The sequence below is a fragment of the Dipodomys merriami genome, unplaced genomic scaffold (assembly GCF_024711535.1).
Source record: "Dipodomys merriami isolate MVZ:Mamm:240054 unplaced genomic scaffold, mDipMer1.0.p SCAF_14, whole genome shotgun sequence".
Classification (NCBI taxonomy): Eukaryota; Metazoa; Chordata; class Mammalia; order Rodentia; family Heteromyidae; genus Dipodomys; species Dipodomys merriami.
In genome coordinates, this window is record NW_027202715.1 from 33,852,244 (window position 1) to 33,868,875 (window position 16,632).

Below are 16,632 nucleotides of genomic sequence, written 5' to 3' on the forward strand. Positions count from 1 at the left end.
TGTATGCAATAAATATTGGTTAAGTTAATTGCATAATCCTGCTCTAAGTTTTTATAACATTTCACAGTTTATAAAACATTCTGGGTATTTTCCATGAAGGCTCCCAAGTTTGTATATTCAAATATGCTCTTTCTCTGAAGATTTCCTTACAAAGCTCCATTGAGAATTATTACCTTCTTACTTCAGATATATCAACATATCTAAATTTAAAGTCCTTCAACTCACATACAAGACCACTGTCTCTTATTTCTGTGTTTGTTTCAGCAGCCATCTTTCACTTCTTTTTCTCCTTCCTCTCCATATGATGAACTTGATATGTTTTTCAAAATTTCCTCCTTATCTGTAGCACTACTCTATATTATTATCAGTTTGATCCTAATCTATTAAAATAAAACCTTAATTTACCTTTGACCCTAATCACTAAATTAATTTTCATATCATATTCCCTAAAATTGCACTTTCCACCATTTCCCTTTTGCACAAAAGCATTAACAGTGCCCACATTTGGTGTAAATGGGAAATGAAGAATCAAGAGTCCAGTTCCTATGCCTGGCACTCAAGACATTCTATATGCTCCCATCATTAGCATGGAATGGATCCAAGATTGCAGCTGGGGATTTTTTCTTTTGAGGTATTAAGCCCCCCCCCCCATTCCCCGCTTAGTGTAAGAAAATTATAGACCAAAGTGATAGGGAGATCATGTTTAGGGATGGCTCTGGTAAACCTGCTCTCTTTCATTCTGAATTCTCTTGCCAATTATGTGTGTGTGTGTGTGATATGTGTGTGTACACATGTGTATATTCATCCTTTTTATAGCAATATGATAAAAGTGGTTGGGACATCTCTCCCAAAACCTACCTGCAATGGGTGGGCTCACCAAGTATGGCACGGCATGAAGGAAGTATATCACACCGAGTGCTGAGGACAAAGAGGTGGTTCCCACTATTTCCGCAGTTACTACTGGGATCAAGGTCACATAGGCTCCATCAAAGTAGCCAAAGATACAAGAGAAAGGCACAAGGAGGGCAAGGCTTTGAAGCATTGGGAGGCAGAGATAGCATAGCCCGTCTAGTCCCAGAGCAAAGAGGTAGCAAATATACCGGTAATTCTTCAGAAACCTGTGGATTTGAAGAACAAGCATCGGTTCTATAAAAGGACTTCATAACCATGCCATGCAGCAGTAAGCATCACAAGTATTTATACAGCTTGCTTCCTCTCAGATGTTATCTGTGCTACCTATCTTTTGGTATACATAAATGCAAGGTTTTATCTCCCTAGGACACATGTCTGGTAGAGCGAAAATGAGGTCTAAAATTAGAAATGTAGATGGTTTCAATCCTGCTACCTACCTCTGACCTCAAATTATTTCACTATTAGATGAGAATGTTAAATATTTCATAAGATGACTCTAGAGATGGTTATGAAATAATATGTAACATGTCAGAAGGCTGATATTTTCTGGTAATCTACTATATTGAATGCTTTCAGAGACATTATGCAGTACATCATAGATGATCAACAACCCAAGTGCTTAAACAAAGGGGAAACTGAAAGATATTAAAATGAACTTCCAGAGGTGGTGATGGCCTTGTACTAGGACTAAGTCTTATTTCAAGACTTTTCAAGTGACACTACTATTAGTTTCCTTCTGTAATTCCAAATTCATCCATAAGTTCAGTTATTTCAAAGATTCTGAATAATGACAGCTATAATGGTTTATTCTTTATAAATGTTTGTCTACACAAAATATCATGTGAGCCTCAAAAAAATGGTGAGGTTGACAGGCAAATATTGCACTGAACCATCTGACAGATGAAGATGCTTGATGATCTGAGAATGAGGTGATTCTTCCCTGTGTCACAGGGCAGAGCTGGCTCCCAAACCTAGGTCTTACGGATCTTAAACCAGTTGTTATAGGCCCTCAGGTCTACAACAGGCCACTTCTTGTTAAATTAGTTGATTGAATTTGATTTCCCTTGCTCCTCTCCTTTTTTTTTGTCAGTCATGGGGTCTGAACTTGGCCTGGGTGCTGTCCTCAGCTCTTCAGCTCAAGGCTAGCACTGTACCACTTGAACCAAGCATCACTTCTGCTTTTTCTGTTTATGTGGTGCTGAGGAATCAAACCCAGGGCCTCATGCATGCAAGGCAAGCACTCTACCACTGAGCCACCTTCCCAGCCCTCTTTTTTCTTTTTTCTTTTTTTTCTTTTGTTTTTTTTTCCTGTTTTTCTTAATTAACAGTATGAAGGGGCTAGAAATGTAGTTTAGTTATATAGTCCTTACATAGCCTGCACAAGATCCTCAGTTCTGTCTCTATCACCACACCAAAAACAATGTGGAATTAAACCTCAGTGTTACAATATTGGATCATGATTCATTACCAAAGACACAATTTATGAGAAGCTATATGATTGAGGCTTTCCCAAGTCATAATTCAAGAAGAGAGAGCCTTTCATTTAGGAGACGATGAATAGCTTATACTCTTCATTCAAACAGATGGGCATTGGTAGATTTCCTATTATTTTGGTTTCTAAGCTTACAACCTAATGAATGTAAATACTATCTCACTATCAAAATAAACATGTGGCTACAGATAATGTGTACCTGGTTCTCCTTCCTGGACTGGATTCTTCTCCAATTTCCATTCCTAGCCAGTCTCTGTAGCAATTCACAAACAACTAAAACCACAAAACCTAGCCAGAAGCTGTTTTTTATCAGAGACTGAATTGACTTGAGATGATATTAAATGTACAATCAGAACTTGTAGTTATCCTTGGCTTTGGCAGTTTAAGCAGATTTGCTATCTTAAAACATCTAGAACAAAGGTGGACAATTTATGACCAAATCTAGCCCACTATCTGCCTTTGTGACTTACCTGTCAATAAAGAATGAGTTTGCATTTTAAAACATTCAGAGAAATTGTTTTTAAATAATATTTTGTGACATAAAAGTTTGCAGGAGAAATTCTAATTTCAACACATATGAAGTCTCATTAGAACACAACTACTTTCATTTGTTAGCATCTAGTTTAGGACTGACAACACAGGGTATTTATGACAAAGATTGAAGACAAAGCCAAAACACATTTTCTCTATGTCCATTGACAAAAATCATTTGCCAGACTCTAAGCAGAGAAGTTGCCTTCAGATACTGAATACTCGAGAACCTTTGAAAGATGTAGGTACTTGATATGGTAAAAGGTGAGGGATGTTCAAAGTTTAAACTCCCGGAGGTGGCCAAAGAGGTGACCAATTGAGTTTTCACAAATCTTACCTTCTGTCAGTTAGCCATCCAAATGTGATGTTGCCAACAATATCAATCACTCCAAGTATGGACATAAGAAAAGCAGCTTGCTGGTAACTTACTCCAACACTCAAAGCATAAGGCACCAAATAAACAAAGAGTGGGCTGCAGCCATAAGCCATAAACAGAACAGAGATGGCCAACACCACAAAGTCTGTCATCAGTAAAAAGCTGTATTCCTGCTGTAAAGAGCCACAAAGGCAAGTCTGCACCCATTCTTTGGTGAAAGGTGAATAGGGAGATGTCCGCTTGGAGTCTTCTTTCTCATTTAGACAGGTATGGTTCTGCTCAGGACTGGAATGGTCCTCTTTAACAGCGAGTGGCCGCATCAAGGCACCACAAACACAGAGATTCAAAACAAATCCCCCAAGAATGAGTAATGCTCCCTGCCAGGAAAACCGTTCAATGAGGAGCTGAACCACAGGAGCCAGGATGAAGGTGCCAATGCCACTCCCCGACATGGCAAGCCCATAAGCAAGGGCTTTCCGTCTGCTGAAATACTTGCCCACCATGGCAATAGCTGGAGAGTAACAGAGTGCAAATCCAAGACCTGGGAGAGAGAAACCTCTGTGAGTACTGGTATATCATGAGCAGCCGGTGGGAGAAGCAATCTCAGACTGAGATGGTTTTGATGGAAGAGAATCTGACCTATGTGGAACTCCTTAAAGCACAGAAAGATGGCGGGAACACCCCACTCCAGCTATCCACAATTCGAAAAACATAGAAGGTGTGTGACTTTCTTAATAGGAAGAACATACTTGAAAACATGGCTTCTTAAAATCAGAGGAAATACTTAAAAAATCATTATTCAGTGTAAGCTAAAATTTATTAGAAAATCTAGATAATACTAATCAAAGGAAACTGATCTTTCCCTTCCTTCTCATAAGTTATCTGGCGAGTCATCTCAACTCCTCACTGCCTGTGAACACACAACACTAGTAATCTGTACCCCTCTGGAATCTGAGCTGGATAGCGAAAATGACTCCATGGAAGTATCAGAGGCAGGTGGAGCTGGTGTCTCACACCTGTAATCCTAGCTACCCAGGAAGTGGAGATCTGAGGATCATGGTTTGAAGCCAGCCCAGGTAGAAAAGTCCATGAGACTCTTATCTCCAGTTAATCATGGAAAAAGCCACAAGTGGAGCTGTGGCTCAAGGGGTAGAGTGCTAGTCTTGAGCAAAAGGAGCTCAAGGACAGTTCCCAGGCCCAGAGTCAAGCCCTAAGACCAGGGAAAAAAAAGTATCCGAATCATTTCAAACAGTTGGGAAATACCAAACAACCTGAAACTATCACTAAGGTCCCTGGAGAAAAAAATGTTGATAGTGAAGAATGTTTTCTAAAAAGTTTTTAGCTTCTTTTGCCTCTAGTGTTTAGAAAAATCCCATGGGCTTTAAGCCTGAATTTCACAGCATCTAGAATATCAGAGATGGGAAAGGAAAATCACCTTCTGTTCCTGCTTCTATCTACAGTGCAGGTGCTTAGCAATCTACAGTTGCCAGGACTGAGGGTTTTCTGGATGCAGCACTGGAAACTATGGATGTTTTTAGTATACAAAATCAGAAATAGTACATGGGGACTGCTCATAACCTTAGCAGTCAGGTTTTTCAGTTACAGGGGTGGATATGTCTTCTTAAGCTGCAAGAGCCATATTACATCTTCGCTATGAGGTTATATCCTTTTCTGGGCTGATTCATTCAACTTCTGTGGCCCAGTGCACAGACATTTTTAAAATTGAGAATCCTAACTTATTGGGTAATAATATTTATTATAAAGCAAGGATAATTCAAGTTGAAAACAGATATTTTGTGTCTTTGTAATTAGGGTATGGTAGCACATGTCTGTCACCCCAAATTCTTGGAAAACAGAGGCTTGGGGATTATAAATTCAATGCTAGCCAGGACTAAATTAGCAACACCCTATCTCAAAAATAATTTTTTAAGAAGGGAGATGAAGATAAAGCTTAAATGATAAAGCACTTATCTAGTAAGCACAAGACCCAGGGTTTAATACATAGTCCATAAGTAACAACAATAGTAATAGTCTTAGTAATGATACTTGGGGGTAATAATCACTACTGACAATTCGTACTGAGCTGAGTAATGCTTTATTTCTTCAGTACAAAATCACACCCATACACTAAAGCCAAAGGGAAGAGCAGCAGTTGCTTTTTATCACATGGCTAAATTCATTGAGGGCATACAATCTCATTATCATCTCCATTTAACTGCAAGGTAGGCAAACATAAGCTATGTCAACTAAAGTATGCATTTAACAAAATAAATATTTTATGAATCACTGATCTGTTGATGTACTTGGCAACACCTGAAGAGAGTGGGTGAGATCGGTAGTACAAAGTGCCCTTACCTGTAAGAACTCCCAGAGTGAGGTAGAGATGCTTCAGGCTGGTGGCAAATGAGCTCAAGATGAAACCAGTAGATGCAAGCAAGCCACCCAGTATAATTCCCACTTGGCAGGATAAATGGTTACTGACAACACTCCCAAGTGGAGCTTCAAAAACAATAATAAATAAGGTCAACAAAAGCCTTTGAGAGGCCTGACAAAAGGCTAAATGGGTACACTGGAAGAACAGAGAACAACTGAGCTTTAAAGCATCAAGCGCACCCCAGTAATTTTATAACCTTGGAAAAGGGGGCCCAGAGAGAAGTGATTCATCCAAACTCACACAGAATAAAGACCAGAGCTAGAATAAAACTCAAGTGGCCTGGTTTGCACTAAAATGTACTTATTCTTATCTTCACCCTATTACTCAGACTTTTGGGTGTTTTTCAAACAGGAAATCAACTCTGCTTAACTGCATGTTTGATGGGGTATTGATCATACATCATTGGCAATCATGATAACAGATACTTGACGGAGAAAGGAAATGTGATGAGTGGAGAAAACAACATGTGCTAACACCACTCCTCCTTGGAACAAGGTCAAAAGATCTGATTCACTGGTTTCTGCATAATATGACCATTGTTTGCATTGGTCGCCTTGAAATTGTGGACTTGCTCAAATGTATGTGGCAGACTCGGTTATCAGCATTTCCTCTCAATTTTCACTGACCTCCTACCTAGGTAAAATGGTGACTGGTAAGAATAAACAAATCTCCTGGAAGTATTGAATCTTCATGGATTCACCTCATATGAGCACTGGAAAGTGGCAGAATTCACATTCAAATCTGCAATGAACTCAACAAGTTTCATTTCTCTGTTTATGATAAGAAAAATTTTCTCACTGCATGTCCAATATCCAACTCTGTAGTATTTCACTCTAAATTTTATACTCTACATCTTCCTGGTTCAATACGTTACATGGGGATACTGTATGTGTATGGGAAGTGGGGTAAAAGGTCTCACTGTCTTGCATAGACTTTAAATACACTGCTACTGGCATGGAATGCTCAGAGTCTACCTAATCATCCATATTAGTCATTTAAAACCATTTGCTTCTCTATAGGGATTATAAATATTCTCCAAGATATAACAGCGAGGAAAATACTACACCCACATTCTCTGAGAAAGACAAATACTGTGACTCAAAGCATGACCCTGAAAATCCAGTCTGATGAAGGAACAAGAAAAGGTAGGGCTACAAAAAAAAATGTAGGGTCTTTCAATTCCTGGCAACCTTCATATTAGTTAAGAGTATAAGAAACCCTGCTTTCATAACACTTACTTTAATTTTAGAATTGCTCTCAAGTTCCTTGTAATCAAAAATACATTTTAGAATAATCCAGCGATTCCTGCCTATGTTTGATTTTTTTGTTTTTTAAAATATTTTTATTATCTCTAGTTGTGCAAAGAAGTTGCCATTCCACAAAGCAGTTTATGAATACAAAGTGTCTTGATCAATGTCACCCCTTTCAACATTCTCACCCAACCCTCCCAACACACACCTTCCTTCACTTTTCTTACTTTGTAGGATATGCACTGGATTCATGATTTCATTGTACTCACTTCTCTTCATTTATCTACATGTATGCTTTTTTTTCTTTAAAAAAAAAAGAGTCAGTACCTAGAATGGCCTCAGATGAAGAAAGTATTATGCCTGGAAACATGACCCAAAGGCACAAAAGTTTTCTAAAATACTTGAGAGTCATCTAAATAAAAGAATTAGTTGAATTAAGGCTGTAAACAAATTACCACAATTTTTAACGCAGTCTTAGAAACTCAATAAAAAGCCAATTTCAGAAATCTGGCTTGAAATATATATTAAAAAATCTTTCAATGTTTGTTATCTTCTACTAGGTAGATGCAATGTTGGGTTCCATGAACTTCTAGGACTTTCTACATGTGCAAAAGAGCACCTTTAACTGTTCTTGAATGAAACTTACACATGGTAGAACTGTTTAACTCCTGATTATTCAAGCCTGTATTTTCCCACTTCATGCATGAAGATTTATGCATGAAAAGATGTTATACATGAATCCAATTTGGAAACCTCTAGGAATGCAGCAGGATACAAACCAAGACAGGAGATGTGGTGCAACATTGTTGACACTTGTTTAAGAAAATGATACAGAAATGGCTCATGAGCCTATCCACTGATTGCTTATGTGCCTGGAGAATGGGAAGGACATAGCATTTGAAGTAATTATTCATGCATACACTACATGAAAGCCACTGCTGAAATTAGTACAAATTCTAAAATGCTCACCCTATCTCCAAATAGAATAACCATATAGTACAGGTAATTTTTAGCATATTACCAACATCTTCCAGCATTAATCAAGACCATTAATTACAAGAGCACATTTGGGTAGGTTCAGTTGATGGTAGGATTGATAAGATTCATATTTTCTTTTTATACTAACTTGGTCAATTTTTAACTACTTAGAAACATTGGCAATCCAATTTAGTGTTATTGGACATGTTAAAGCTCACTGTCATGCGCAGTTCAAGGGTAGCCTATGGTTATCTATGCTAGTAAGTGACACTTACCACAGAGCATTGTCATACAATCTACAATGGAATGGATCCATGCTGTTTGTGAATAATCCTGAGAAAAGTATGTCTGGAACTCCACAAAAAATATTGAGATACATCTGAAAAATACAATGCAGACATGAAAGGTAAATGAATGTGGAATTGAGCCAGAACTTAAAGGTTTCAGATCCAGTCTCCAACAGCTTCAATCACTGGACCAAAAACAAGTGGGAAATCAAAAGCTGGTCATTTTAGCCACTTCGAAGAACCAAAACCAAAAACGCCAGAGGAGTTGCTATAGACATGTAGCTGCAAAGACCACTGCTCCAAGGAAAATTATTTTTTGATAAGACAACAGGTCAAGAACCTGGTTTTTAGTCACCTTGATATTTTGTTAACATCTGTTAACTTCTAAACATGGCTATAGGATATAGCTTTCTCCTTCTTTTCCATGAATGAAGTCAGAATCTCCTAAAATGTAGCCCAAGCACCTATAACCCAAGCAATTGGAGAAGCTGCAGAACCAGTGAGAGTTTAAGGAGCCATTTTGAGCAATGGAGAAAACATGTATACTGCATGGTAACAAACGACCCAAACACCGAGTTTCCCAGGGCTTTGTGTTTGTCACTTGTGTCACTGTGAAGGAGACAGATGCATCCATGAATACAGAGCCACACAGTGGGGTTGAAAGAATTGTTCAACCAAACACAGCTGTCCCAAGAGAAGATTGCAATGTCCAGGTGCCCACTTAACTGAAAAGAGAGTTCTGGTGAAGCAATGCTTAGCCTAATGCTTAGTCTAGCCAAAGAGGCCCAAGTGATTCTGGAAACTTCAGTGGCAGTCTTTGGATTGGGTTTTGACAATTTTGGTCTTGAAGGAAACTTCAGTGATGGCTTTGGTGGTAGCTGTGGCAGTGGTACATATGGTAGTAATGGGGATGGCAACAGACTTGGTAACGATGGAAATAGTTTTAGAGGTGGTGGGAGCTACAATGATTTGGGCAATTATAACATCCAGCCTTCAAATTTTGGACTCAGAAAGGGAAGAAAATGGGGGGCTGGGAAGGTGGCTCAATGGTAGAACACTTGCCTTGCATGCATGAGGCTCTGGGTTCGATTCCTCAGCACCATATAAGCAAAAAGAAAAAAAAGCCAGAAGTGGCGCTGTGGCTCAAGTGGTAGAGCACCAGCCTTGAGCTGAAGAGCTGAGGGACAGTGCCCAGGCCCAGAGTTCAGGCCCCATGACTGGACCCCCCCCCCAAAAAAAAAGAAAAAGAAAGAAAAGAAAGGGAAGAAAATGGTTGTAAGCTCTGGCCGCTGTGGTAGTGTGGGACAATACTTTTCCACATCATCAACCAAAGTGGTTCCAGAAGCAGTAGGAGCTTTGGCAGTGGCAGAGGTTTGAATTACTCCCAAAAAGCAAAGCTTAGCAGGAGAGGTGAGCCAGAGAAATGTTAAGAAAGCTATAGGTTACCTCAGATTTATGAATGTGGCCAAGTGCTACAGATGTGGCAGGGTCTAATTGTTATAGAGAAAGCATTTGAGGCAGTATTCATCTGTATGAGGAAAAAACCAAGCCCCAGAAGACTGTATTGATGACTAATTATATTCCCATTTGGAGAACTATTTATGTAGCCAAATATTATAACTTAAGTCTTCATCAATAAATAAAACAAAGTATGGTTTATTAATAAAAATTAAATGCTATATTACTAAATATTAAAATGCTGATGTTGTTCTGCATCTAAAGATTTGGAAATAAATTCATCATATGTTACAAATTGTTATGAAATACTTCCTATAAAAAGTCACATTTTTTGAGTTTAGGTAAATTGAAAAAGTCTGAAAACAAATACATCATAATCTACTAAATGAGACATGAGCGTTGAAACACAAATGATTGTTTTTGTCTGATTCTGCATTTTGAATTACTTGAGAATCGAGATTGTTTCTTTACATAGTCAGAGGTAGGTGTGTGTAAGTGTGTGTGTGTGTGTGTGTGTGTGTGTCTATGTCTGTGCATGCATGTGTATGTGCTCACAGGCAGAAATGTTTGCATCAAAAAATGTTAATTACCTAGTGAATGAAAGACACAAATAAGGCAGAAGATACAGTGTGCATGACCACACCCATTATGAGGAGCCTCCTATGGTGTCCTGATTCAGGGCCAGATGCTTTCAGATGTAGGTGATAACAGGAAGAACCCAGGCCTTGCAGCCTTGGGCTAGGTCTGAATTCCAGCTCATGGTGCTTCAGTAACCCACAGTCACTACTTGTTTGTGCTCTCTTTCTCCCTTCCTGTTGCTGTGAAGATGGGGGCATTGAGTTTGGAGGTGGCATCAGGACAGCTGCATTAGGTAGGGCCAGCCTCAGGGCAGAACATCCTACATAATCCAACCAAGTCTGGCACTCAAGAGCATGACACTTGAGTCTGTTAAAATAGCTAAAAATGAGCAATTTTATCTTTGAATGTGGGTTTTCTAAAGGAAGTCCAATGGGACTTCAGCGGCTGCATGAGAGTGGAGGAGATGTTTGCATGTGTCCACTCTTCTTCGCTTCCCCAATTGCATATAGTTTTGGAAATGTCCTATGAGTTGCTGAGTGCCAGCGGCTCATGCCTGTAATCCCATCTACTCAAGAGGCCGAGATCTGAGTATCCCAGGTCAAAGCCAGCCTGGGCAAAAATGTTAAGTGAGACTCTTACCTCTACCAGCAAAAAGCTGGCAATGGAGGCGAGGCTCAAGTGGTAAATTGCCAGCCTTAAGTAAAAAAGCTGAGAGAGAACAAGGCCCCAAGTTCAAGCCTCAGTCTCAACCATACACGTACACACGCACACACACACACACACACACACACACACACACACACACACACACACACACAGAGAGAGAGAGTCCTATGAGTACAGAATTCCAGTACACCCACAATCCAAGGAAATTCATTCAAATGCAAAGACAGACTGGATTATAAATCACAAAAGACCAAGAATTCCTGTTACTACCTGTACTACAGGTAACCACTTAGATTGAGTGTGGTGACTTGGAAGAAAGAAGGTAGATGCAGGTGTCAGAAAAGCAAATGAAAAACCGATGAAGTTGCTTTATGCAGGATTTCCACTGTCCTGAAAAAATGAAATACAAACACATGTACAAAATGTGAGCTGTATTTTTTTATTGTGAAAATACCATACAGAGGGGTTACAATTACATGGGCAAGATAGTGAGTATATTTCTTATCAAGCATTGTTGCCTCCTCCTTTGTTTCCCCTTCCCATCCCTTCCCATCTCCACTCCCACCCCCACACACCCCCTAGTGAGTTGTATTCTTTCAGTTATTCAACATACATGTTCTATACTCATGTTTGCAGTTAAAATTGCCATTATGATTGGGCATGGTTGCTCACATCTACTTGGGAGTCAGAGAAAACCACACAGCCCAGGTAAAATGTTAGTAAGATCTTAACAAAACAAGCAGGTCAGGCTGTTGCTTGCCTATAATCCCAGCTACACAGGAGACAGAAGGAGGAGGATTTCAGTTTGAGATCAGCTTTAGATAAAGAAAGAAGACTCCACCTGAAAAATAACCTACTGTTAAAGGTTCTGACAGAGTGGTAGAGTGCCTGCCTAGCAATCAGGAAATCCCGAGTTCCAACCTCAGTAAAACAAAAAAAGTAAAAACTAAAGCTGGGTTGTATAACATAAAGATAAATAGCAAATCTGTGCACGCATAGTTTAAGAAACTCACTATTCTTGGCTTACAACATTAAACATCAAGTAAAACAAAAAAACACCAGGAGAAGTTGAGAAAGCAGAACAAGAAAATGTTCTGGAAGCATAGTTTGGAAGGACCACAGTTCAAGGACAGACCACAAAAAATAAGCAAGATCCCATCTCAACAATCAACCAGAGAATAGTGATAGCAGCCACAAGCTCAGTAACATGAGAGACACAAGTAGGAGGATCATGGTTCAAGGCTGGCTCTGAGCAAAGCCATGAGAGCATGTGAAATAGTAACAACTGGAACAATAAGGGCTGGAGCCATGGTTCAAGGTCCTGAGTTCAACCCCCAGTATGATATAAGTATACTTGTAGAGAAAGGAAGGAAGGAAGGAAGGAGAAGGGAGGGAGGAAGGGAGGGAGGGAGGAAGGAAGGAAGGAAGGAAGGAAGGAAGGAAGGAAGGAAGGAAGGAAGGAAGGAAGAGAGGGAGGGAGGGAGGAAGGAAGGAAGGAAGGAAGGAAGGAAGGAAGGAAGGAACGAAGGAAGGAACGAAGGAAGGAACGAAGGAAGGAACGAAGGAAGGAGGGAGGGAGGGAGTCTTGGTATTAGTTAAGAGAAAGGAGATTTGTATGGGAAGCTAATTTCTAAATCTTAGCAAGCACTGGCATAGAATCCAGTCTGGAGGTTATAGACTGTAGATTTCTTCCTGATAGAAGGAATAAGAAAAAGGCAGGATTAGGCAGAGAGAAAGGTAAACGTGTGAGATAGGTCTGATAAACGTTCAGATGGGTTCCAAGCAAGTAGCGCAGCCTGTTAGACGTGGTGCCCCCTGCAGGACCCATGAGGAGAGGCAGCTTCCTGCCTCTGAGGAGCTACTGAGAACTGGCAGCTACAAGGCCAGGTGCCAGGCATGTGCTGACTGGGAGGGTTCCCTGCAGCTGAGGCCATCTGTGGGGAACATCTCAGATCCACTGAAGTCCCTCTTCACTGTCTCCACACCGAACGTTCACACAAATCCCATTGTCAAAGAACACAAAAGAAGCCGTCCTCCACCAAGTGATTGGACAGACCAGTAGGTCTGAGGCCAGCTTAGCAATTACGTCAGAGCCTGGAGTATGGACTGCATCCCAAAGGGCTTCTCACTGATCTTTCCAGTGCCACACATGGCTGCCTTCAGTACATTCTACACACAATGGTCACAGTGACCTTTCTAGAATACGCATTGGGTCCACATGCTTCAAGCCTTCTCCCCTTTTTTTATGAGATGGCATGAGTTAGCCCTGTTTTTGTCTCTCCTTTCAGCACACCTGTTGGGCTCTTCACTGCAGTCAGGCTCAACTCCTCCCTGCTTCTTACCACACATGGCCAAGGTTTTGCATACTTCTAAAGCTTCATGTCTTTTTTTTCTTTGCTAGGATGTTCTCCTTGCCTCTCTCATTGTATTAGATGCAGAGTAACCATACACTCCTCCAAGAAGTCTTCCCTGTCTACACCCTTAATGCCTAAGACTTGGATCACTGCCTCTCGTGAAATTCTGCCACAGGACGGACAATTTCCTTTGCATCTGTTTGTATTCTCTATTCAACTGTGCTCCTTGACAGCAAAAGCCTGTCTGTCATATCCCACACTGAGTCCCTAACATCTAGTTTACTACCTGTTATGGACTGGGTTCTCATCAGTGTTTTCCAAGGGAAGAAAAGAAAGAAGAAGGGAACAAACAAATGAATGAAGACATATTCAGGAAGAAGGAAAGAAGAAAGGATTCCACTTGGTAGAGGAAATGACTATAATATAAGAAAATGAAAATCAACAACAACTTCAAGAATTATGAGTGAAAAGGGGAAGAGAAAACTGGCTGATGTCTAGGGTATAGGAACCCAGAGCTAGGTGAAGGGAGAGGAGGAGTGTGAGGAATCTGAGTGTGACAGAGGTTGAACCAATCAGCCGACTCCTTCTCCCCTTGGCTAAGTCTCTGAGAGTCTACCGCGCCTTCCCAGGGCGGGCCTTTCAGAACTTTGCTTTATTTTCTTTTCTGCTTGTCAGTTTTCTTCAGTAACCTATCCAGTCATAGGAGGGAAGCTAGATATGTAAGAAAGGAAGGTATATGAGATGCTTGTTTAACCTTTTCAGACCTTTAGCTAGAGGTAAAATTTAAGAAGGCACAAACATGCTTCTGAATAGCATATGATTTGTTATGAACTATAGAAAGACTATTACATCACTTCCTATCTGTTCTCAAAGGAAAACAGATCATCAGACTTTCCCAATGATGAAGCTTCATGGTTTCCACCTTTGAAATGCAGGCATGATCCTAATCTCCCTGTATTGCGAACACATGTACATCTGATGCTGCATATCTAGTAAATTGTTGTTGGTTTGGTTATTGTTGCCTTCTTTGGAGTATTTGTTCAAATATGGATATCATGAAGATAGGATTTTTAGTCCCAGATTTCCATAATGGATAGCAGAGTTTTTGATACAGCTTTCCATCTCTCAGGGTCTCAGCTTTCTCATGTATAAAACAAACTGTTTTGGTGACTTTATCATTCAAAATGTGCCAGGTCATGTTGCAGGAACAAACATCTCCTCACATCTTTAATAGGTTCTGTTCATAACAAAATGTTAAGCCTATCAGCATTTATGAAGTTTCTTTTTCTCTCAAAGACACTTGTTCTTAAGGGGTCCGGAGATCCATTCATCTTAACACTGCTATAACATCTCACTGCTTTGAAGTCATTTACTAAGTCAGCTCAGGAGTTGATTAACTGTGCAGCTTAACTTTCATTTCATATCCATGGGGCCTTGGCTTTTCAGGAGTAGAGACTGCTAATTGTGACCACCCAGAGAGACAGATTCAGCTCATGGCATGAACTCGGCTACAGGCATATTTCTCTTTCATTTCTCCCAGGACAAATACTTTCCATTCTTTAAGATCTCACTCCAGGTAGAAGTCTAGAAAGGCTGCCATGACTTTCCAGGACACAGTTTGTCTCTTTCTCAGTCTATATTTATCAATTATGTTTAGCACACTTTGATTTTCAGTAATTTATGCTTGCGCAAAACTAATTTGAATTCTAGGTTCAAAGTTTCCAATGGCTTAGCACCTGGTGAACTACGAGATTTTCAAGGATTATTTTAAAAATCGTATTTTCTTCTTCTAAGATAAATATAGCACATATGTCCATAAAAATGAATTTCATGTGATATGTTCACAAATCTCTAAATTTGTAATCATACTTTTGTCACTTAATGTAATTTTCTTCATCTTTAGGCTTAAAAACATATGTTACAAATTATGATCTATTATCTCAGTTTTTTTAATTTGTGAGTTTTGAATCATATAGTCCATTAGCTCTGTTTCCACTGTAAAATCTTTTTTTTTTTTTTTTTTTTTTTTGTGGGTCATGGGGCTTGAGCGCTGTCCCTGCACTCTTCAGCTCAAGGCTAGCGCTCTACCACTTAAGCTACAACACCACTTCTGGTTTTCTCATGGTTTATTGGAGATAAGAGTTTCACGGACTTTCCTGCCCAGGCTGGCTTTGATCCTCAGATCTTAGCCTCCTGAGTAGCTAGGATTAGAGGCGTGAGCCACCAGCACCCAGATCTTCCACTGTAAAATCTTAATGGTTAAGATTTACCCTAATTAATAATTAACATCTGGAAAATGAATTTGCAGAAATTAACATCCCTGGAGTCACATCAACTTATGCCAACTTACTGTCATTTAGTAAATCTTTAAAACCTTGACAATGGATTAATTATGAAAATATGGTGTAACAAACTCTTCTTCTAATGAGCAAATCAGGACAACTGCTATATTGTTTATATTCTCTCATATTTAAAATTAATAATAATAAGTGAAAGATGAAGATTCAAAAAGGTATATTTATTTATCATACATTTTCACATCTTCTAGAGCTATTTATGGGGAGAAATGACTGGAACAGCCATTAGATTTGGTCCAAAAATACCTAACACTCCCCAAAAAAGTACTATCACACACCAGATTCTATAGAAGAGACACTATCTAGGACTCCTGAGAATCAGAACTTCCAGAGAAAAAGATACCTGAGCAGTCGATGGGAACACACACACACACAGACACAGACACACACACACACATACCCAGAGATTTTCATAGTAATGACTTCAGATAGAGAATAAAGTATATTTAGAAGGAAAGACAATCCAGGTCATTGTAAAATATTAACAAGAAAATCACCTACCGGGTGACTGCCCTGGTACAGATGGTAACTAGGAAACAGCCAGCCACAATCATCCAGCCCCAGCCTCCATCGGGAGGGGTGGCAGACCCAGATCGATTCATCTTTGCCATAGTGCTCTTTTCTTCTTCTTTTTTGACTTATTCCAACAGCAAGATATGATCTTAGAATAAATGTTCTGTCCAGTGACTTCCTGTTGGTATTTAAGGTTGGCATAAAATGCTAGCTGGCATGAAAGTTGCTGGCCATCTAAAACCAAAAACAGGAACATATTTTTATTTTATTGCATGTCCAAAGGTACATTTTTTTTAAACTGGAAAAATGATTATAGTTTTCCTATTGATATAACTATTTATAACTATGAACACTGTATTGGAACAAAGACTATTTGTTATTTTTTGCCACCTACATTCCTTATTTATTTTTTAATTTCCCAATTATAAAGCCTCTCAAATTTTAG

At 39.6% G+C, this 16,632-nt stretch overlaps 1 protein-coding gene across 5 annotated transcripts in view; it reads right to left on the minus strand.

The window, feature by feature from the left end:
- The window catches only part of Slc16a12 (solute carrier family 16 member 12), a 74,663-nt gene that overhangs the window by 4,584 nt on the left and 53,447 nt on the right, over positions 1-16,632 (minus strand). For all 5 annotated transcript variants that reach the window (XM_070021164.1, XM_070021161.1, XM_070021166.1 and 2 more), the window contains exons 2-6: positions 16,176-16,421; positions 8,249-8,352; positions 5,667-5,810; positions 3,273-3,852; positions 859-1,118 (exon numbers count right to left, since the gene is read on the minus strand). In XM_070021164.1, the coding sequence (XP_069877265.1) occupies positions 859-1,118; positions 3,273-3,852; positions 5,667-5,810; positions 8,249-8,352; positions 16,176-16,285 (1,198 nt within the window). In that variant the 5' untranslated portion in view covers positions 16,286-16,421. The remainder of the gene's footprint in view (positions 1-858; positions 1,119-3,272; positions 3,853-5,666; positions 5,811-8,248; positions 8,353-16,175; positions 16,422-16,632) is intronic.